The sequence below is a fragment of the Apodemus sylvaticus genome, chromosome 1, assembly GCF_947179515.1.
Source record: "Apodemus sylvaticus chromosome 1, mApoSyl1.1, whole genome shotgun sequence".
In the NCBI taxonomy this organism is placed as follows: domain Eukaryota; kingdom Metazoa; phylum Chordata; class Mammalia; order Rodentia; family Muridae; genus Apodemus; species Apodemus sylvaticus.
Window position 1 is genome coordinate 181,033,341 of NC_067472.1, and position 21,882 is coordinate 181,055,222.

Genomic DNA, 21,882 nt, shown 5'->3' on the forward strand with positions numbered 1-21,882 from the left:
TGGAAAGAACCCAGGTATCCCTCAACAGAAGAGTGGATGCAAAAAATGTGGTATATCTACACAATGGAGTTCTATTCAGCCATTAGAAACAATGAATTCATGAAATTCTTAGGCAAATGGATGGAGCTAGAAAACATCATACTAAGTGAGGTAACCCAGACTCAAAAGGTGACTCATGGTATGCACTCACTAATAAGTGGATATTAACCTAGAAAACTGGAATACCCCAAACATAATCCATACATCAAATGAGGTACAAGAAGAAAGGAGGAGTGGCCCCTTGTTCTAGAAAGACTCAGTGAAGAAGTATAGGGCAAAACCAGAACGGGGAAGTGGGAAGGAGTGGGTGGGAGGACAGGGGGAGAAAAGGGGGCTTATGGGACTTTCGGGGAGTGGGGGGCTAGAAAAGGGGAAATCATTTGAAATGTAAATAAAAAATATATCGAATAAAAAAAAGACAAAAAAAAAAAGAGGCAGTACAAAATTTAAAGCTTTTTCTTTAACCAATGCTGCACATCATGTAGACACACCTGGTAAGCGCCTGCAGTGAGATACGAGAAGTATACTGGGAAGTTGACCTCACAGAAGTCAAACCAGCAAAATATGGTAACAGATACTTGTTTTCATAGATATTTTTTGAGGATGGGTGGAGGCCTTCCCCACAAAAAGGGAGATGGCCAACATGGTGGCAAAGAAGATATTAGAAGAAATTTTTCCAAGATTCGGCATCCCTAAGGTAATTGGATCAGACAATGGCCCTGCTTTCGTTGCCCAGGTAAGTCAGGGACTGGCCACACAACTGGGGATTGATTGGAAATTACATTGTCCTTATAGACCCCAGAGTTCAGGAGAGGTAGAAAGGATGAATAGAACATTAAAAGAGACCTTGACTAAATTAGCCTTGGAGACCGGCGGGAAAGATTGGACAGTCCTTCTTCCTATTGCCCAGTCCTGAGTAAGGAACACCCCAAGGAAATTCAAACTCACACCATTTGAGCTCCACTATGGGGAGCCAACCCCTTTGGCAGAAGCAGGAGGGATTTTTGACACTGATGGTTTTTTCCCAACCCCTTTTAGCCCACTTAAAGGCCCTTGAACTTGACAGAAAGGACGCCTGGGAACAACTCAGAGGTGCCTATGAGCTGGGACCACTGAGGTGCCCCCACAAGTTCCAAGTGGGAGACTCTGTCCTGGTCTGTCATCAGTGAGCAGGAACCCTTGAAGCCAGGTGGAAAGGACTAGGCTGGCCTTGAACTATTAGAGATCTGCCTGGCTCTGTCTCCCAAGCACTGGAATTGAACGTGTGCATATGCAGAGGAGTCTGTGCATGGTAGGGGGCTGTGTGGAAGCTCAAGACAGTGTGGGAGTCAGGTCTCTCCTTCCACCACAGGGATCCTGGGGGTGGGATTCAGGCTGTAGGTTGGGCTGGGTGGCAAGGACCTTTTTACCCACCAAGCCTTCTCACTGGCTGTTGTGTGACACTACTTCCAGGAAGACGTAAACAAGTCATTATTCACTAAAGATAGGGAGTCAGTAGCGAAAGGACAGATCCCACAGAAGACCACAGGGTGACCCAGTGGGTTCTCCCGGGGTTACTGACAGGAGCAGAACTGACGCAAAGACAGCTGCAACACTAACACTTACACCAACATGGGTGACAGTTCACGAAGCTGGGAGCCTAGAGCATACTGCATACCCTGTGGAGAGCTCAGTGTGTTGGCTTGGATGTCAGAGAAAGATCTGGGAGGTCATATAATACTGATTCCTTCTGGCCCCTGGTGGCTCTGACTCTACAGGCTGGAGAAAGCAACTAAGTCCTTGAAGGCACAGTAGCTTATGTCACTCTGGAGCAAGTCCCCAAAGAACTGTGTGTGTGTGGGCAGGGGTGGGTAGCTGTGTTCTAGGGAGCATAAACTGTTACTCATGTCCTGCTCAGACTTTGAGGTCTCACATATGACACCGGTAGGCTCATGGGGGGCTGGGACTCTATCTGCTTAAGACCAGGCCTACCTAACCCATCTGTCGCCAATCTCCTGGGAAGCTCAGGATTCTTAGTTTTTGTAGTGCTTTGATTAAGTCCCAGGCCAGCAGGAGCTAAGCTATGCAACAGATGGAGACACTCTTTTTATTTTTTTTTAATCTGTAGAAACAAGCATGGTAGTCAAGCCTCCATGTCCCACATGTGTAGTGAGGAGAGTTAAGTCACATCAACTTGACAGTCCCTAGACCACCCATAGGTCCCAGAGAGGCAGGAGGCCCCCCGTTAAGAAGCAAGTTGTGGCTAGACACTGGTGAGGTGGAGGCCTGGTTCACAGACATCAGGCCTCAGTCTATGAAAGATGGCCTCCTCCTGTGCTGTTTGGTTTGAATCTGGTTTCCTTCTGTACACAGTTCCTGTGCTGGAAATTTAGTCCCCAGTGTGGTAATATTAGAGATGGTGTCATGAGGAAGCAGGATGATTATGTCTCTGGGGTGTTGCTCTAGGAAGGGACAAATCCTATAGACTGGGTGAATAAGGCCCTGGGTACTTTAGGCTGGAGAGCACTCACACACTGACGTGACCACATGACTCATGCTATTTCCTGACTCCATGCTGGTGAGTGGGTTCTCAACAGAGGTTAAAAAGTGAGGCTGCAGTTCTGTGGACCTGGAGCCTTCAATATGATGAGTTTTTCTTTATAAATACTCAGCTTGTTATTTTATCACAGCCTTAGGAAAAAGAATAATACACTTTACTCTTTGCAGCGCATGCCCTGTAATGAGAGAGCCTGCCCCCGCTGGGCCTTCCATAAGCCTCTGCATCCTGAGGAACCTATCTGTATTCTTCTGGGTATACCTGGTGGTGGGAAGCCTGGGACCCTTGTGAGGACGTGGCTCATTGATGGAGCAGTAAGTCACATGACCTTAGGACTGGCCACAGGGCAACTATTTGCTGACCAGTGTGGGAAAGGACTTCCTGCCACATTCAAGGAGCAGAGCCACAGGACAGGTTCTAAAGCTCCAGCACCCTGGGTCCAACTCCGTGTAACACCCTGTGGGAAAGCAACTGGGTTCAGAACTGGGTATTTGATATTAGGACAAACTGAGTTCTGGTTCTGGCCAGGTTCCACACTGATTTCAAGGCTGAACTTCTGTTCACTGTGATGGGTGAGACACCTCATGACAGCTTTGCCGATAGGGAGTTTTATTTTTGTCTTCTAGATGGGGCACAGAAGCCAAGACAACAATGGATGCCCAGACAAATGCACACACTGTACAACTGGCTCATGTCCCAACACTGGAGAGCAGGGACAGAGTCTGCTGTTTAGAGCCTGTGTGGTCCTCAGCAGACCCTTTGTGTCCCTCATCCTACTCAGTTCCATGTTCCTGGGGAGTTCAATCTAGAAGGTCATGTATGTACCCTGTGGACCCTGTCCCATGAGAGTGACAGACACTGAGGTGCAGTGAATATGGTTTCAGCATTTTCTAATGCATTCTGCAGGGCATTTTGGCAGCACCACAATTGAGAAGTGGCACTTTAAAGTCCCCCTGGTTGTCCCTGCAGTATCCTTCAACACAATCAGACCCAACCTGGGATCTAAAACTCCAGGCTCCCTTGTGAATTGCAAGGCTTTTATTGTTGGATTCCTGTTTTTAGACACTGTGGGGCAAGGGGTCATGTTTTCTGCATCATGCAGGTGAGCAGGCAAGTGGCTTCCTTGAGTCTTCCTTGAGAGCAAAGAGGTTCCCATCAACAATAGGGGCTGGCTTTAATTCTTTCCTGCAAAGAGAAAGCCAAATGAGGCCTCAGAGGGAAAGGAGAACTCATGCCCCACTGACCATGCCCCGAGAAACCTCCTGGAAGGACCTGTAGCCTGTTTGCAATTTCTCTTGTGTCTCACCAGGACCAGGGAGCCTGGTCCCCAACCTGTTGAGACTAGCTCTGTAAAGAGCCTCCAATCCAGCCAGATGGGAGAGGGCACTTTGTAGGACATCATATTTACCTGTGGGACAGAAAGGGGAGGAGCTGACAGGTCTCCATGTGAACCTGTGGGCAGCTGGTGCCCCACAGGGAACTGACTCCTGTCGCATGGAGATGATGCCCCTCAGAGTTCTGCAGCTGAGGCAGTGAATTGTCCTACCAGTTCTAGGGACAATAAGGGTTCTCTTTAATTCAATCCTCGAATGCCCCAGGCCTGGCATCCACACAGTGGCCTTGGATGTACAGAGAACAGGAAAACAGAGGACTGTTTTGGAGCTGGTGTGGTAGGCTTGATAGGTCAGGATAAAAGACCCAGGCTGGCGAAGGGTGCCAGGCCCCAAGCTTGTGCAGCTAGACTTGGGAGGCTGTGTCAGGAAGACTGATGGAGGCCACACTTGAGCTGGAGTCTAGTGTGGCTTGTCTGAGCTGAGCAGCCCGGCCCCATTCATGCAGCCTGAGAGTCCCTTCCTGCCCCATCCTCCTGCCATCCTCAATTAGGTGTGTCACATTTCTGTATTCACAGAAAAGCTTCAGATGTGGGGAGGGGCACAAGCCCCACCCCTAGTCAGACACAGAGACTTACGATGACATTGGTTATGTGCGTCTTGTCTTCCTCTGTCAACTTGCTATCGACACAGTTCTTCATTCTTTCAGCCTCTTCCAGTAAGTCAGGGTTATTAGTGTATGCTTTCACATGCTGAAGATAGTCCTTCGAGTTCCCGTGAAAAAATAGTTCAACTTTTCTCTCTATTACTGGGCAAAGGCCACAATCTGGAACACAAAAACAAGGTCACCCTCCCTTGAAAGTCAGGCATCAGCATAGCCCAGGGGATAGAGGGAGTAAGAGCCTGGAGAGCCTGCATCCCTGTCCCCCACACATTAATACCGACCTCCTCCTGAAGTCAGGAGCAGGGCAGCCCCGAGGAGCACCAGAGCAACAGCGAGCTTCATGGTAATGGCAGCAGGTGCTCCCTCCCAGCTTGGTGCTCTTTTATCCCTGCCCTGGTCTGCTCAGTAGGCAGGGAGGTGCCGTGTCTGAGCCCCTCCAGGCTCCTCCCAGGACACATCTTAGACCTTCCTGGGACTCTGAGTGTCCTGGGAAGGTGTGTATTTTGGCAAGACAATAAGATCCTGGTCAAAAACCTGGCTTAGCCTAGTCCTGTTCTTAGTGATCTTAAGGTCACAATTCATGTGATGGTCAAAGGTAAGTATGACTAGGGAGAGAGTGAAATGGCCTCTCAATCATACCGTGAGAAATAAGGCCTGTGTGCCACCATCACAGTGGGGACCTCAATGTTTAGATAAGAACCTTGCTCACAGTCTGTGTCTAGACAAGGCAGACTTCACACCACTGTCCATGTGACCCCTGCCCTGTCTCTATCCTGCCCCTGTCTTCCATTTGCTTCGTGGCTTCCCTTGAACAAGTCTCTTCAACCCAAGCTTCTCCTGCTGTTATAGGCATCTCAACTTGATCTATCTTTGTTGATTGTGTTGTTGAGATAGGATCTCTGTACACAGCCCAGGCTGTCCTGACACTATGTAGACCAGGTTGGCCTAGAACTCACAGAGGTTTTTGTGACTCTCTACCACATGACTGCTGAAGTTAAGGCAAGCACTGCCACAGTTGGCTAAACTTGACCTCTTAAACCACAGTTTGAGGTTTATGTTTTGTGGTTTTGCGTTCCTTACTTCCTCTCATTCATTCTTTCTTTTTCTTTTTTTAGACAGGATTAGTCTTGAGCTTGTAACCGTCCTGAGAAAGTTTTGTGTGTGTGTGTATGTGTGTGTGTGTGCGCGCATATGTGTGTGTGTGTATGTGTGTGTGTGTGTGTGTGTGTGTGTGTGTGTGTGTGTGCGTGTACACATGCCGTATGTTTGTGTGTGGTGGATTCAGGTTTCCTTGGGGCTGGTGGTAAGCACTGACAAAATCTGTTTACAGTGGCCAGCTATGGTGGATCATACCTTTGATTCCAGCTCTTAGGAGGCAGAGGCAGGCCAACCTCTGTGAGTTAGAGGTCAGCCTGGTCTACTTGGAGAGTCCTAGGCCAGTCAGTATTATACAGGGAGACCTTTTTTTTTATAAACTTCATTAGTGTGTTCGTTAAGTTCATGCTGCAAGTGCCTGGTATTCATTCTCTCAGAACTAAGCAAGGATATTTCAGTTTGGAGTGACCTGGTGCCCTAACTGGCCAAAGCCAGATTATGTGTTGCTGCTCTAGCTACTCTGACTGCTGGTCCAAAAGCCAGTGTGATGGCAATTTTGAATATTCCACAGCTACTTTAGAAAAAGTAGAGTCCAATCTCAGTGAGTTACCCCAGCTCCTGAAGGTTCAGTGTCTGTCCATCTGTGCCAGTGTGTCCAGACCAGCTTTGCTACCACAGAATTCCAGATGACACTTCAACCATCTCTACCTTGGCCGGAAGTGGAGCACCTGCTCTTCCCACCGATGGAAGCAGACTGCTTGGGCCCACTCGCTCAGCCAGGATACACACTCAAGATGGCTCCCCTGGCACTGACAGTTTGGCCTCATGAAAGTCTTCCATTGAGCAGTCTGATTCTTGTCTTGCTATCAGGAATATGGGTTGAACAGACGACAGTAGAGGAGGCAGCAGACAGCAAAGGCTGAGGCATGGGTGAGTAGTCATTAGGCTTAGCTGTGAAATAGGCCAAGTACCTTGAGCCTGCTGCCCTGTGGTAGAGGAAGCATTTGACAGGGGTGCAGGACAGAAGATAGAAAGGACGGGAATGAAGAGGGGGCAGAGGCAAACTCTAAAAAAGGACAAAAGGGACCGAGAGGACAGACTCTTTAGTTCCTGTTTGCCAGAAGAGGTCTAGGAATCTGTATAGACTTTGAAGATTCCACCAGGGTCTAGAGCCATCTCACTGCACAGTGCCAGGGAGGATAGGCTTCCTGTCCATGCTGTGGAGGATCTGCAGCATAGGTAGACGTCAGCGTTCCATGCTAGTGTGAGGACTGCTCACCATAGGGCACCACTTGTGCCTCTACCACGTCCAGCTGTTGGGGTTGGTCTCCTGCTGCTGTGCATTCCAATGCCATGATCTGGATGCCCCCACCCTCTGATTCTTGGGTAATCTGGTAAACAAAATCTCACATATGCCAAATGTTGCTTTGTAAAATCTGCTCATCTTAGTCTGTGACTGGTTAAAAAATGTGTCTTTCTGCCAATGTTGGAGAAAAGAGTGGTATTTTGGGCTTTGTTTTTTTCACTGGGGTGGGGGACATATGTAGGGATCAGAAGACAAGAGAAGAGGAGAGAGGAGAAGAAAGAGGATGGAGAGAGAGGAAGGATGCCATGAGGCCTGATGGCTCAAATGCACATGACCAGGAGCAGTGGGGCTCGCTGACAGGCTGATGGAGGAGGAATAATGGGGAGCAACACTGAAACAGTAAGTAACACGGGGCCTATGGATTGGTCATAAGTTAAAATATTACAGAACCTGCCCAATCTAGGCTTACAGCACTTCAAATAAAATTCCAAGCCTTTGTGTTTTTAATAGAGGCTAGGTAGAATATATACTTCATTTACAGCAGGCTTTGGCTCACTGCTGCCACATGTGGTGGGCAAAGAAAGAGACCAAACTTAGCCCCAAAGAGCATTCCCTTGCCTAGGCACAATCACTATCTTTGTGAATAAGAGGATTTGAAGTGGGAACTTAAGAGGTCATTGAAGAGTTAATTGTGTTGGATGTTGTTTTGCTGGAGCAAAGATGTGAAGGAGTGTTTTCCTGAAGTAAACAGGTGTGAAAGGCAAAGTCAGACCCGTGTTGGAACATTTGGCTGAAGCAGACACAGGCAAAAGGATTTTCTGCTACAGCAAGCAAGTGAAAGGACATGGGATGAAGGATTCTTTGATAATGACACACATGTATGGGTTTGACTTAAATGTGTAGTTGAGCTCTGTTTGTCAGGACTGCATAGGAGAAAGGTACCAAAATACTTCCAGTGGTGTGTTGCAGAGTGATATCAGATGAGACAGACACACATCTGACACAGGACCCATGGGGGACACATGGTTCTTGGAGGGAGTATAAATAGAGCTTGACAGGCAGTGACAGAGGTTGGGCTTGATTTGCTGGTACAGCTAACTGTGCAAGTCTATTTGGTCTTGGATCTCTGCTGATCTTCTCTTCCCTAGGAGAGGCACACAAGAGAACCTCTCCTGGGATTCTTCCCCAGCCCCTCCTGCTGACTGAACTTGCAGCTGGGACTTGGTTGTCTCTGCTAGATAGTGCCACCACTACTCATTCAGGCTTGCTATCCCAAATCTACCGAAATGGACTGCTGATCTTTCAGTGAAGTGTTTGTTAGTGGATTAAGGTACTGTTGTCGACATGTGAACTGAACTGGACTGCTGATTTCCAGACAACATACACAGCAGCTCCTCCCAACAACCATTTCCAAACAGGTTCACACCCCTCATAGCCTTTTGTTCCCCACTACCTCTGGTGGGTGCTTGGTTAAAAGGGATGTTAAAGTGTTTAAGAATCATCATTAATACTAGAGTGTGAAAAAAATTAAAGTTACAGGGATCCAAGGCATTCAACTGGGGATCATGGTAGAGAAGGGCCACATCTTTACTTCATTTCTTTGGACTTTGCCAGTCAACTGACTGCACTGTGTACAGATGAACCTGGAACTTACCATTTACCTAGCATGTTTGTCATGTGCAATGCTTCTGTAGGAGGAAGGACACGATTTTTCCATAAGTTAGAGCCAAATGAGAACCAGGGCCTTCATATGCTCTGCTCTCCCTGCCTGAAATGATTTTCCTTCACCTGTCTGGGAGATTTGTCACCTAAATTCCCAGACAGCATCTAAACCAGAATATCTGAAGGAGGGCCAGGTAGGGTTTCAACATGTCTAGGGCACACACCAAAGACCCGTGTCGAGCCTGGGTCCCCAGTGTGGCAGTGCTTAACAGTGTATGGCAGGTGCTTGAGAAGTAGGGTGGAGTCTCTGCTCTCTGTCTTCCATAGTCCCCTGCTGCCCTTCTGTTGTGCACCCAGTGAACAAACAGCACCAGGCCATGGATACCTGAGGTTGTTCTATATTTGACTTCAAGATTGTAGACCAAGAAGCAAATTAACCTCTTTATAATATACATTACCTAGTATTGTGTCTTTTGTCATAGCAACACAACACAGATTACAACCCAGCAGGGTACATGATGGTTCCCTTGTGTATAAGAAATCTCCCCACCTCCACCATACTGAAGGTTCTAAACTCCACTTCCTCTTTCCTAGCTTCTCTTGTATTGGATGCCTTTTGTTGTTCTTTAGATGTCTCAAGGCTCTGGGGAGCAAGGACATCCTCTCTCTCAGGGTTAACACACATAGGAGGTCTTCACATATGCTGGTTAGACTGGCTGAAGGGCTATCTCATGTCTCACAGGTCTATAAACAAGACCCTTCTTAAAATGTGCAATACCATCTTCCCTCATAACTCAGGCTTGGCCTCAAACTGCTCCTCCTGCCATGCCGATATTCCATAAGTCTTTGTGTTTGTGTGATTTGTTTGGTATTTCATTTTAAAAGTAAAGTTTGTAAGTGTTTTGATAAGTCAGAATTAAACAGTTTGTTGTAAAAGGCACTTGACTGTCACTTTCTCTCTATCAGCTGATGACAGAATGAAGTTTGCTGAAGACTTACTGGTTAGCTGTGCCAAACAGGATTCATATCCGGTAAGTGTTTGGGCAATTAGGTGCCAAGTTCTGACATCTACTTGTGAACTGTCTGCTGAGCCCACTGGTGTTTGCTTTTATGGTCTTCCATGTTCCAAGGGCTCTGGAGGCCTGTAGAATGTTCCCACTGGGGGCCTCTCTCGTCTGTACAGGGTTGGCAATGGGGACAAGCACAAAGTGTGGCTAAGCCAGTGTCTACTGCTGGGTGACCCTACACTACTCTGTTTTCTGTCATGGTGTCATATCACAGCAACAGCAATCTTAACTAAGACACATGGCACACATATGTGTATGCAACAGGTGGTCAGGGACAGACAGTGAGCGCCTTCAGTTGCTCTCCACCCTATATATATGTATGTATGCATTTTACATACATATATGTGTATATACATACACATATAAATGTATATTTAAACATATGTCTGTGATTTATCTGTTTTATTTAGTTTTATTTTATGTATGAGGGGATTGTGGCTGCCTGAGTATCTTATGCAGTCATGTTTGCTTTCCCTGTGGAGGTCACAGGAGAGCACTGGATCCCCTGGAACTGGAGTTACAGATGGTTGTTAGCTGCCCTGTGTGTGATTGAAATGAATCTGGGTCCTCTTTATAGCTGAGACCACCTTATATTTTTTGAAACAGGGCCTCTTATTAAGCCTGGAGCTTGTTGATTTGGCTAGATGGACTGGCCAGTGAGCCCTGGGTGGACTCTTTGGGACTGAGGTTACCAGGGTGCAGTTTGTGCCTGGCGGACCTCACAGGTTCTGAGGGCTGAAAATCAAGGGTTCAAGTGTGTGCACCCAGCAAATTTTCCAATGACTGGGCCATCATGTAGAACTTTAGAGCTTGTAATACAACTCACACCAAGGGAGGTCAACTCCTAGGAGGAACATCTATAGATCACCAGGAATTCTTCTGTAAGATGTAAGAACACTGACTTATATCCATATTTATTTATCTGACATGCAACCACCACACCAGCATATGTGATTTCTCTTTTATAGCCCAATCCAATATCATGTTATTTAGTTTGTTGTTCAGAATTTTGATATTCATCCATTAGTAACTTTTTTGAGCTTCCTCATGCCAGTTTCCACAGACATTTGTAGGCATGTGTTCATGTGTTTGTGCGCTTGTGTGTATGTGTTTGTGTGTGTGACTGTGTATGGGCAGAGGTGCCAAGATGTGTGTGTGTTCACGTGAAGGTCAGACGACAATTTGGAGGAGTTAATTCTCTTCTTCTACCAGGTATGTTCTGGGATTTGAACTCAGGTCTTCACCTTAAATCCCGACAACTTTAATCACCGACCTCCCTCAACGGCCTTCCTCCTTACTTTTTGAGACAAGGTCTCTTATTGAACCTGGAGCTCACATGGGATTAGGCATGCACACCACCATTCTTATGGGTACTGGGAATCTGAACCCAAGCTTTTCTGCTTGCATAATAAACAATTTTCATATTTATTCATCTCTTTGGCTGCCCCTGTTTACATGTATGGGGTGCTGTGGAATAAACCAAGGGCTTTGCACATGCTAAAAGTACTCCACTGTTGTGCCTATCTCGACCAGCGAGGAAAGACGCAACACACGAACTCTTCTTTAAGCGGTTTATTCAGGAACCTTGAACAATCTTCTGACCCCCGAGGCACTTCCCCTACCCCCTTGAATATATTATAGTGAGCCAATCCCCATGAGCCCCGTAGCAGATGCTCATAGGCTGCAGCATGCAGAAGCATTCTAGGCGCTCAAGCTCTTTCAAACAAGGACCTGCCCATTTGTCGGGCAGCGAGCCTGGTGCACAGCCAGGCGCCATCTTTAGGGCTCGTCAAAATGGCTCCCCACAGTTCTCCCTTTTTTATTTTATTCATAAAAACCAACAGGAAAGAGTAGAGGTCCAATCTCTGTAACCATTTTAAGGACCTTGTACCGACTCATAGCAGGGCTTGTCACCCTGTGAGGGTCAGACCAGTCTGCCATCTTTTTCTCAGAGATGGGATCTGGGATGTCAACCTGTATGCAATCTGACGTGCTCTTCTCGGGGTCTCTAGAAGCTGACCTGTAGTGCATTGCTTAGCCTCACATCCTTAGTGTGCCAATTATCCGTTCATCATGGAGAGCCATACCTGAGGGGACTAGCCAGCATCCATAGCCATGAATGCTTGTGCCACCATAGTTGCATGGTGCCTTTGAGCAAACCTCATTTTGCAAATGCAACATAAGCCCACCAGACAGGCCACTACCAGCATAACTGCCATGACTCCCAATCCCGCCCATTCTTTCAGATGATTCATGGCTGAGGTAATCCAAGATTATAGCCCCTCAGCAACAGACAAATCCACTCGGGTGGAATTCACATGGACAACAGCAAGGCGAAGATCCCTCATGGTGGATTCAAAATCTTTGGACCCATTTCGTGTCATGACAAATTGGAAGGGGTTTTGGAAACACAGACAATATCCCCCATCTGGGTGCCACCTCCACCCTGCCCCAAATGAGGATCATCTCCAGCACAGGCATCAGCTGTATCAGGGAATTCTTCATGATTATCACACTTGCGAGCTAAGCGTTCTGGGATCCAAAAAGGTTCCAAGCGATCCTGAGGGAAAATACACACAGATCCTCTCGCCCACGCCAATACTGGATCTGGACCATGCCAAGTGCCTGTAAGCACATCCTTCCACTTAATGAAACCTTTCAACGATCCACCTTTGTGACAATGATGATCTGCCGTGCTTAGACCCCCAGAATCCAAAATTCAAAAATTAAGAGTAAATAAAGCAAGAGCTATTCTCTCCTTAGAGGTACGGCCGTGGCCTATTCCCCCTTTTTGTTTTTCAAGCATCTCCTTAAGGGTGCGATGGGCACGTTCCACAATGTCCTGACACTGGGGATTGTAAGGCAACCAATGAAATAACTATATCTCCATTTGGCTACAAAAGGAGGCAAAGGAATGTCCTGTATAAGCAGGTCCATTATCTGTTTTCAATTCTTGAGGCTTACCCCAGGCCGCCCACGCATCCAAGCAATGGCCATGACATTTTTTGCTTTCTCTCCACTGAGAGGAGAAGCATAAATGATACCTGAGCATGTATCCACAGACACATGAACATACTTCAAGGTACCAAATTCTGGGAGATGTGTAACATCTATTTGCCAAACTTGTAAGGGTTGTAGACCTCGAGGATTCACAGCCAAAGAGGGCGGATGTAGATGAATTATGCATTGAGGACATTTTAATACCACCTCCTGAGCATCAGCTCTAGAGATTTGAAACTTACTCTGTAATGTCTTAGCATTAACATGAAATTTCTGATGAAAGGCACTAGCACATTTAATTTTGGAACTCAAAAAAATGAACTGCATTCTTGTAAATTTATCCACAACACCATTACCTTCACTAATAGGCCCAGGAAGTCCAGAATGAGCCCTCAAATGAGTAATAAAAAAAGGAGTTTTTCTTTCCCATAACAGATTTTTGTTATTGCACCATATATGCCTGAATAGGGCTAGATAGTTTAATTTTACCTACAGCCTCCAATACTCTCACTAAATTGACAACGTATGATGAATCTGATATCAAATTAAAAGGAAACTGAGAATTTTGATACACGTCTAAAACGATTTGCAACTCAACAATCTGTGGAGATCCTGGCTTATATTGAAACACTTTTGGTTGTCTTTTGTCAATTAAACATGCTCCACATCCTGTTTTGGACCCATCAGGAAACACATTAACGGAGCCTTTAATGGTTCCTTGAGTTGTTACCTTGGGAAAAATTTTGGGATGTTCTTTAAAAAAACGACATCTAAGGATGTTTAGGATAATGATTATCCCATAAGCCAGCAAAACTACATTGTAATATGGCCCAATCATCCATGGTAGCATCCAAAATCTTAATTTGCTGAGCAGTATATGGGGTGATAATTACGGCAGGGGCATATCCAAAATATTGTAAACACTGTTGAATACCTTCAGTATCTAAAGAAGCCATTGCTGTAGGATAATACTCAACCGATTTGGCGGCTGATATTGTTGAATGAATCCACAGCAAAGGCCCACCCTGCCACAGCAACCCTGTAGGCTGCCGAAAAGATTGTAAAATGCATAAAGCAATATCCTTGCCCTCTTCTATATGTTGCAAAAAGGCTTCAGCCAGTTCTCTCTCTACTGCTTCCAGGGCTTTTCGTGCCTCAGATGTTAAGCTTTGAGGAGAATCAAGAGCAGCTTCTCCCATTAAAATATCATATAAAGGCTTTAATACATAATTTGGAAGTTTTAAATAACACCTAATCCAATTAATATCACCCAAAAATTTTTGAAAATCATGTCAGAGTTTTTAAATTATCTACTTCCAACTCCACCTTTAGGGGAACTATTCATTGATCTTGTAGGCTAGCTCCCAAATAATCTATCACTTGTTTTTGCTGAGCCTTTTCCGGGCCTATAAATAATCCTCTCTCCTCTAAAGCCTTCACCAGATCTATATAAACTTTATGCAAAACTTCTTCCAAATGGGCAGCAATCAAAATGTCATCCATATAATGGATGCATCTTACTTCAGGATATTTCTTTTGAATTGGCAAAAGAGCTTCTCCCACAAAGGGTTGGCACATAGTGGGACTATTCACCATCCCCTGTGGTAGCACTACCCACTGATATCTTTTGTCTGGTTTCTCATGATTAAAGGAAGGAACAGTAATTGCAAATCTTTCACTATCTTTTACACATAAGGGAATGGAAAAAAAGCAATCCTTAATATCCACAGGTATAAGAGGTCATTTAGCAGGTATTTAAGAGAGCACTAGCAGCCCTCTCTGTACTGGCCCCATGATCTGCATTTGTTGATTAATGGCTCTAAGGTCATGTAATAGCCTCCATTTTCCAGATTTTTTTCTTAATTACAAAAATGTGTGTATTCCAGGGCAATACAGAGGGCTTTATATGTCCTAATTGTAATTGCTCCTCCACTAATTGATTGGTTGCTTGTAATTTTTCAGAGGACAGAGGCCACTGAGGAACCCACACTGGCTCCTCTGTTTTCCAAGTAATAGGTAGGTGTTCCTTCTCCAGTGGCCCCTATGAAAAACAGAAACCAGATTCCATTATTTCCTCTAGCTTGAACTGTATTTCATCTTCCTTGTAAATATTTTCCCACTCCAAAACTGGGATGAAACCCCACATCTCTGATCATGGCTTGAGCCTTAAGGGAATAGGGAGAATCATTACTCAATTTGAACCCCGTTTCCAGCAAGAGATCTCTTCCCCAAAGGTAGACTGGTAATTCTAAAACATAAGGCTGCATAACATCCTTATGACCTTCTGCATCTTGCCATCTTAACTCTCTTGCACTCATGTCTGGGGTTTTTGCATAGCCTAGTCCTTGTAGATAGAGTCTGTGACGAAGCTTGCATTGGCCAACTAGCAGGCCAATCCTTTTTTGGTATAATACTTTCATCTGCTCCAGTATCTATCCAAAATTATCTTTCCATCTATGATTAGCTCCAACAAGGGTCACTTATCAAGGTCCAGAGACAGGAAGGTTAAATCAGTCCCTGTAGAGCTAATCCCCTGATTTCCTCTGATTTTATTTTTTCCTTTTGAATTCAGCAGCTCCTGAAGAGCCAGAAAAATTGTGTGCGATGGAGAAGCGCCCATATTTACTTTCACTTTCACTTAGATCGCACTTCAGCGATTCGTTATCGCTTCACACCAGAGTCTCTATAGCCTCTTGTACTGAGGACTTTTCCCTTTGTCCCTCCTTACCTGGGAACTTACCAGCTGGCTGCCCTGACTGCAAAAAGTTCTGAGCTGAAAGAGATGGAGGATCCTTGTACGGGCCACCACTTGTCACGCCTATCTCAACCAGAGAGGAAAGAAGCAACACACAAACTCTTCTTTAAGCCATTTATTCAGGAACCTTGAACAATCTTCTGACTCCCGAGGCACTTTCCCAATCCCCTTAAATATATTATAGTGAGCCAATCCCCATGAGCCATGTGGCAGATGCTCATAGGCCACAGCAAGGCAGAAGCAGGGTAGGCACTCAAGCTCTTTCAAACAAGGACCTGCCCGTTCGTCGAGCAGTGAGCATGGTACATGGCCAGGCACCTCCTTTAGGGCCCATCAAAACGGCTCCCCACACTCCACCACTGTTGTAGTGAACTAGTGACCAAATGTCAGGGGAGAAGAACTTTTCTGCTCACAGTTTGAAGGGACACAGTCCATCATGGTGAGCTAGGCACAGTGAGGAACTTGAGGTGGTTGACCACATCTATAATCAGGAAGCAGAGAGGCACGAATGGTTGTGCCCAGCTTGTTTTCCTCTTTCCACCCCTTCTATGACCATAGTCCATGCTGACACATGAAAGTCAGTCTATGGTCATCAATTGACAAAGCATAAAAACTCCCACACAGAGCTGTGTTTCCATGGCAACTCTCAACCCAGTCAGGATGATCATCAAGATGAACCATCACACACTGCAAGCAGGGTGAGCTTGAATTGATGAGCGTCCTCTCTCCAGAAGCATATACTACAACACCCAGCTGACATCTCATTTGTGCTGAAAATGTCTTCCTTAGGGTAAGTAGGTTGTTCTGAACGTGAGATAGTCTACACACAGAGCACTGCCTGTGGCCTGTGGAGCACTGTAGTTTACAGCCAGGCAGTCCACACTAGCCCGTGGGGTTGTGGACAACTGAGAGCTCATGTAGAGTGGTGAGTCCCTCACTCTACCACTCACTGCTCTCACCACATGGACTCTACTGATCAAACCTCTTGGAGACATGGTTCCTGACAGAGCTGAGAGGGGACAGGGTGATCAGGACAACAGGATTGAGCTACCATGGAGTGAAGCAGAATTGGTGATACAAAACCATCATCAGCCCCCAAGGATGCCCACATGGCCAAAGAGCTGGGGACTACCCTGGCTGAGAGTAACCAAGAGTAAGATGTCACCTCCATGTCCTCAGAGATCCAGTTCAAAGGCTTCAGCAGCTAAAGATGTTCAAGAGGCCTTACAAGAACCCAGACATGCAGCCTTCTGCTTAAGCCTTGACCTCAGGCACATCCAGTGTTTTGGACTGCTGACTACCTACAGAGACAGAAACCCTCCTTGACCCCTGTGCCTTCCTGTCCCAACTTGGAGAGGCCATGCTTGAAGCCAGGAGAGGTGAGGAAGTGACCAGGAAGGAGAGTTGTCAAGTAGGACAGGTCCTTGGGGCATTTGGCTCAGCACTCGAGCTGAGCTCCTTACAAAGGTCAGCTCTAACCTCTCTTTGGCAAAGAATGAACAACTTCTCTCCAGAAAGGGATGACTTCAGGCCTTCTCATGGTGTTTGTCCTTCTGAGTGGGAGGGGCTCGCATACTCCTTCCTGTCAGCAAATGGGAGAGGGATCCACCAGTGCTAGGTTCTGCCCAAAGGTATTTGGAGCATCTGGGGTGTAGGTTTGGGGGTGGGGTTTGCTCGGCTCAGGGTTATAATGATTTATAATGAAGAGGATCTGCTCTGAGTAGTGCATTTAGCACTCTCCACCATGAAGGGGACACTTCTTCTGCTGGCCTTGCTGGTGATTGGAGAGCTGGGCTTCCAGACAAGTGAGAGTGGGACCCTCACTCACCACCATCTTAGTCCCATGTAGATCTCTATGTGGGGCCCTGAGATAGACCTAGGGGTCTTCAGGAGGCAAGGAACTGCAGAAGACGGTTGTTACTTTCTGCCTGTGTTGCAACACTTGGGATGGGTGGGACAGGGATACAAAGTTGTGCTGGTGATGATGATTAGTTGTACAATTGAGGCTGAGGCAAACAGAGGACTTTTCTGAAGGGTCAGCTATGTGGGCCACTCATATGAAGTGTGTGTCTCATGGAAACCATGTCGTATATGTGAAACTGCAGCGTTTTGGAGGGCAGGACTATGGGAAAGGATAGTGAAGTCATTTGTAGATGTGTCAAGAACACTTGAGCCTCTGTTTCTGCCAGCCTGTGGCCTTATAATGATGTTTTTCTGTCTGTGTTTGCAGCAGAAGCATGCATTCCTTTCTTTAGCATCTATTCTTCAATGATCTCTGGACAGGAGAACAGTATGAAGTTCCAACTTTCATTGTTTGATGTTTCTACCGAGGAATTGGAGGCCTTTGAGAAACTCCAGGGCTGCTACAAAGAGAAAGGAGTTCCAAAATTTCTTCGTAATGCTCAAATTCTGGTAAAATCCTCCCTAACCTCACTTACTCGCCCATGCAGTAAATTGTGGAAGGCTGTGTACAAATGATCAATATGATCATTAATACATGTCAGGTGACCTGTAACTGAGGAATCAAACCCTTGATCACCATCGCACAGGTCAAATAGCATGCCAGGTACACATCCAGCCTGTTCCATGCAGGTTCCTGCAATTCATTCCCACATGCTAGGCAAACATGGGGTTCTTACCCATAGTTGGAACAGGGGAGTCTTTATTCTGGCCTCTGCAGAGGTACAGTAGTAATCACAAGTCTGTGCTAAGATACCAGAAACTTCTGTGTACTTGCCAGGGTCCTCTTTGAAACCTCCCTTGACTCTACTCCCCTGCCTCAGATGGAAGCGCCTTCCATTCGCATCATCTGAGGTATAGTCAGAAGCTCCCCCAAAGGCTAGATGCCACCCCCATGCCCAGGGATTGCCTGCCGCTGCCTACCATAGCTGAGCTGCTGACTCTTGTTTCAAGCATAACAGAATCGCAGAGACATATATTTTGAACAGGGCAGCTCTCATCCTGTTCCCCAAAGTACTTTTAGTTAAGTGTCAGGTCCTGCAAAACCACAGTGCTATACAAAAATGAATTTCTTCTAACAAGCCCCCATGGGGGATGCATTTTTAACATGATCATACTGCCAATGTGCCTGTGGAGATGTGCTCAGGTATTGGAGACATCACCAAACTCATACTCAGCTATCATCTCTCTCTCTACACCTAGCCCCATCATGACTCCTGGAACCTTCTCCCATTCTTGCCTGCCTGGCTATAGAGGCTTTCAGGTTTCCTCCTGAAGGCTGTGGGTGGGCTCCAGTTCCCTTGAGACAGAGTCTGTTGCTGGAGACCTGAATCACTTCAGAAGATTTTCTTTCTTGTTGATGAAGAGTGATCTCATTCTGGGTGGTTGGGGAGCCCTGCTGAGGTCCTGCACCTTGACTGTAGCCACCTCTGCTCCTGTCTTTCTCTTTGTTTTCCAGAAATACATGCTCCTCAGCCCAGAATGCCTGAAATAGCATGGCAGTGATATCATCTAGAAAATTGTAGATCAGCTCACCAAATTTATGGCCCTTACAGTCTAATCTTTGCACCATGTCTGATTCGAGTGCCGTCTTGCTGTCCTGTCCTTTTTCCTGAAGTTGGATTCCTGACACCTGTGCCCTCATCCTTCCGTCTATTCAGCTGATTTTAATAAATGCCTGCAGCGCTGTTCTGTGCCCCATGTGTGTGTGTGTGTGTGTGTGTGTGTGTGTGTGTGTGTGTGTGTTTGTGTGTGTGCTTAACGGGAGTCCTGTGAGGTCTTCAGAGGATCTGGGAGACAATGAGATTAATGACTTGTGTGGTCACTCAGAGCAGAGCGACAGCCCCTGATTAACCAGGTGATCCTGGGAGAGCCCTTGCAACCTTCTTTTTATGATGCTATGCAGTCTAGGTTGTCCTTGGACTCACAGAGATCCATGTGTCTCTTCCTCCCAAGTTCTGGCACTGTAGGTGTGCTCACCCATGCTCAGTTTACTGCAGCTGTGTGGTACTGTGCAGACTGGGGTTGTCTGAGGGAAAATAGCATGTAAGCAGCCATAGCCTTCACCAGATGGCAGGACAGAATGGAGGTTCACAGACACCTCATGTGTTGCCTCTGGGCTTTATCAGAGGACTGTGGGCTACTTGTGTCCAGTTATACCAGGGGAGTAACTCAGGGACCACACGGGTGTGTTTCTCAGATTCTCTTGGTTTGTTTGTGAGAGTCATCATTTGCGACTGCCTGGTTGATTTAGCAATTTCCAGGACAGCCAGGTGTACATAGAGAGACCCTCGTCAAAAACAAAACCAGGGCATGGAGAGATGGCTCAGCAGTTAAGAGGTGGCTGCTCTTCCAGACGTCCTGAGTTCAATTCCTTGGAATCACATGGTGGCTCAAAACCATCCGTGACTCTCTTCAGGTGTAACTGAAGACAGAAAAAGTGTAGTCATAGTCATAAAATAAATATTTAAGTCTTTAAAAGTAACCTGAAACTTAATACTACTTCAGTGAGGAAAGAGATAGATGTCCATGCCCAACTAAAGGAAAAAGAAGGAAGGGCTGGGAAGAAGTTTCGATGGGCATAGTGCTAATGTGTGTTATTGGGTACTGAGTTCAACTCCCAGAATCTGTGTAAAGCGAGACTTGTTAGCATGTGTCTGTAGTCTTAGTGCTCCTGTCGAGAGATGGGAGGAGACAGGTGAATTCCCAGACATTTGTAGGCCATCTGGCCTGGCAGTCCACAATGTCAGACAGCCAGAGAGCTGTATTAAATGATGACTGAGGATTGTCCCGTGATCTCCATGCACACTGTTCCATGTGCTTGCCCTTGCTCCCACATACACTCAAACTCCCAACAGCAGCCACACAGCTAAGAGGGAGAGGAATGGCAAGCAGTGTAAAGAGAAATGATGAATTCCATCTGTTATAATGGACACACAGCACAATACCACAACTCTTTTTTTTTTTTTAAGGGAGATGGATATAGATCTTTATCTTATTTTATTTATTACAATTTTCTATTTTTCTTTTTTTAGACATATTTGCTGCTTTATTGGCTTTCTTTTTTTAATTTTTTATTCCATATAAGTTATTTACATTTCAAATGATTTCCCTTTTCTAGCCCCCCCACTCCCCAAAAGTCCCGTAAGCCCCCTTTTCTTCCCCTGTCCTCCCACCCACCCCTTCCCACTTCCCCGTTCTGGTTTTGCCGAATACTGTTTCACTGAGGCTTTCCAGAACCAGGGGCCACTCCTCCTTTCTTCTTGTACCTCATTTGATGTGTGGATTATGTTTTGGGTATTCCAGTTTTCTAGGTTAATATCCACTTATTAGTGAGTGCATACCATGATTCACCTTTTGAGTCTGGGTTACCTCACTTAGTATGATGTTCTCTAGCTCCATCCATTTACCTAAGAATTTCATGAATTTAATGGCTGAATAGTACTCCATTGTGTAGATATACCACATTTTTTGCATCCACTCTTCTGTTGAGGGATACCTGGGTTCTTTTCAGCATCTGGCAATTATAAATAGGGCTGCTATGAACATAGTAGAGCATGTATCCTTATTACATGGTGGGGAGTCTTCTGGGTATATGCCCAGGAGTGGTATAGCAGGATCTTCTGGAAGTGAGATGCCCAGTTTTCGGAGGAACCACCAGACTGCTTTCCAGAGTGGCTGTACCAATTTGCAACCCCACCAGCAGTGGAGGAGTGTTCCTCTTTCTCCACACCCTCTCCAACATCTGCTGTCTCCTGAATTTTTAATCTTAGCCATTTTGACTGGTGTAAGATGAAATCCTAGGGTTGTTTTGATTTGCATTTCGCTAAAGACTAATGAAGTTGAGCATTTTTTAAGATGCTTCTCCGCCATCCGATGTTCTTCAGGTGAGAATTCTTTGTTTAACTCTGTACCCCATTTTTTAATAGAGTTGTTCGGTTTTCTGGAGTCTAACTTCTTGAGTTCTTTATATATATTGGATATTAGCCCTCTATCTGATGTAGGATTGGTGAAGATCTTTTCCCAATTTGTTGGTTGCCGATTTGTCCTCTTGATGGTGTCCTTTGCCTTACAGAAACTTTCTAATTTTATGAGGTCCCATTTGTCAATTCTTGCTCTTAGAGCGTACGCTATTGGTGTTCTGTTCAGAAACTTTCTCCCTGTACCGATGTCCTCAAGGGTCTTCCCCAGTTTCTTTTCTATTAGCTTCAGAGTGTCTGGATTTATGTGGAGGTCCTTGATCCATTTGGAATTGAGCTTAGTACAAGGAGACAGGGATGGATCAATTCGCATTCTTCTGCATGCTGACCTCCAGTTGAACCAGCACCATTTGTTGAAAAGGCTATCTTTTTTCCATTGGATGTTTTCAGCCTCTTTGTCGGGGCTGAAATACTTGCCGTATGTTTGTGTGTGGTGGATTCAGGTTTCCTTGGGGCTGGTGGTAAGCACGGACAAAATCTGTTAACAG

The 21,882-nt window shown here is 45.9% G+C and overlaps 1 protein-coding gene across 1 annotated transcript; it reads right to left on the reverse strand.

Moving 5' to 3' along the window:
• Positions 1-3,730: 3,730 nt before the first annotated feature.
• Positions 3,731-4,912, reverse strand: LOC127682733 (major allergen I polypeptide chain 1-like). Its single transcript, XM_052179328.1, has 3 exons — positions 4,852-4,912; positions 4,545-4,732; positions 3,731-3,760 (listed from the first exon to the last, which is right to left on the reverse strand). The coding sequence occupies exons 1-3, from the start codon at positions 4,910-4,912 to the stop codon at positions 3,731-3,733; spliced, it is 279 nt and encodes a 92-aa protein (XP_052035288.1).
• Between the last annotated feature and the right edge of the window lie 16,970 nt (positions 4,913-21,882).

Coding starts and splice junctions, on each gene's coding strand:
- LOC127682733 (XM_052179328.1), bottom strand. CDS start 4,912: ATGAAGCTCGCTGTTGCTCTGGTGCTCCTCGGGGCTGCCCTGCTCCTG. Junction 4,733..4,851: donor GCTCCTGACTTCAGGAGGAG/GTCGGTATTAAT, acceptor TTTGTGTTCCAG/ATTGTGGCCTTTGCCCAGTA. Junction 3,761..4,544: donor CGCACATAACCAATGTCATC/GTAAGTCTCTGT, acceptor TTCTCTTTGCAG/GAAAGAATTAAAGCCAGCCC.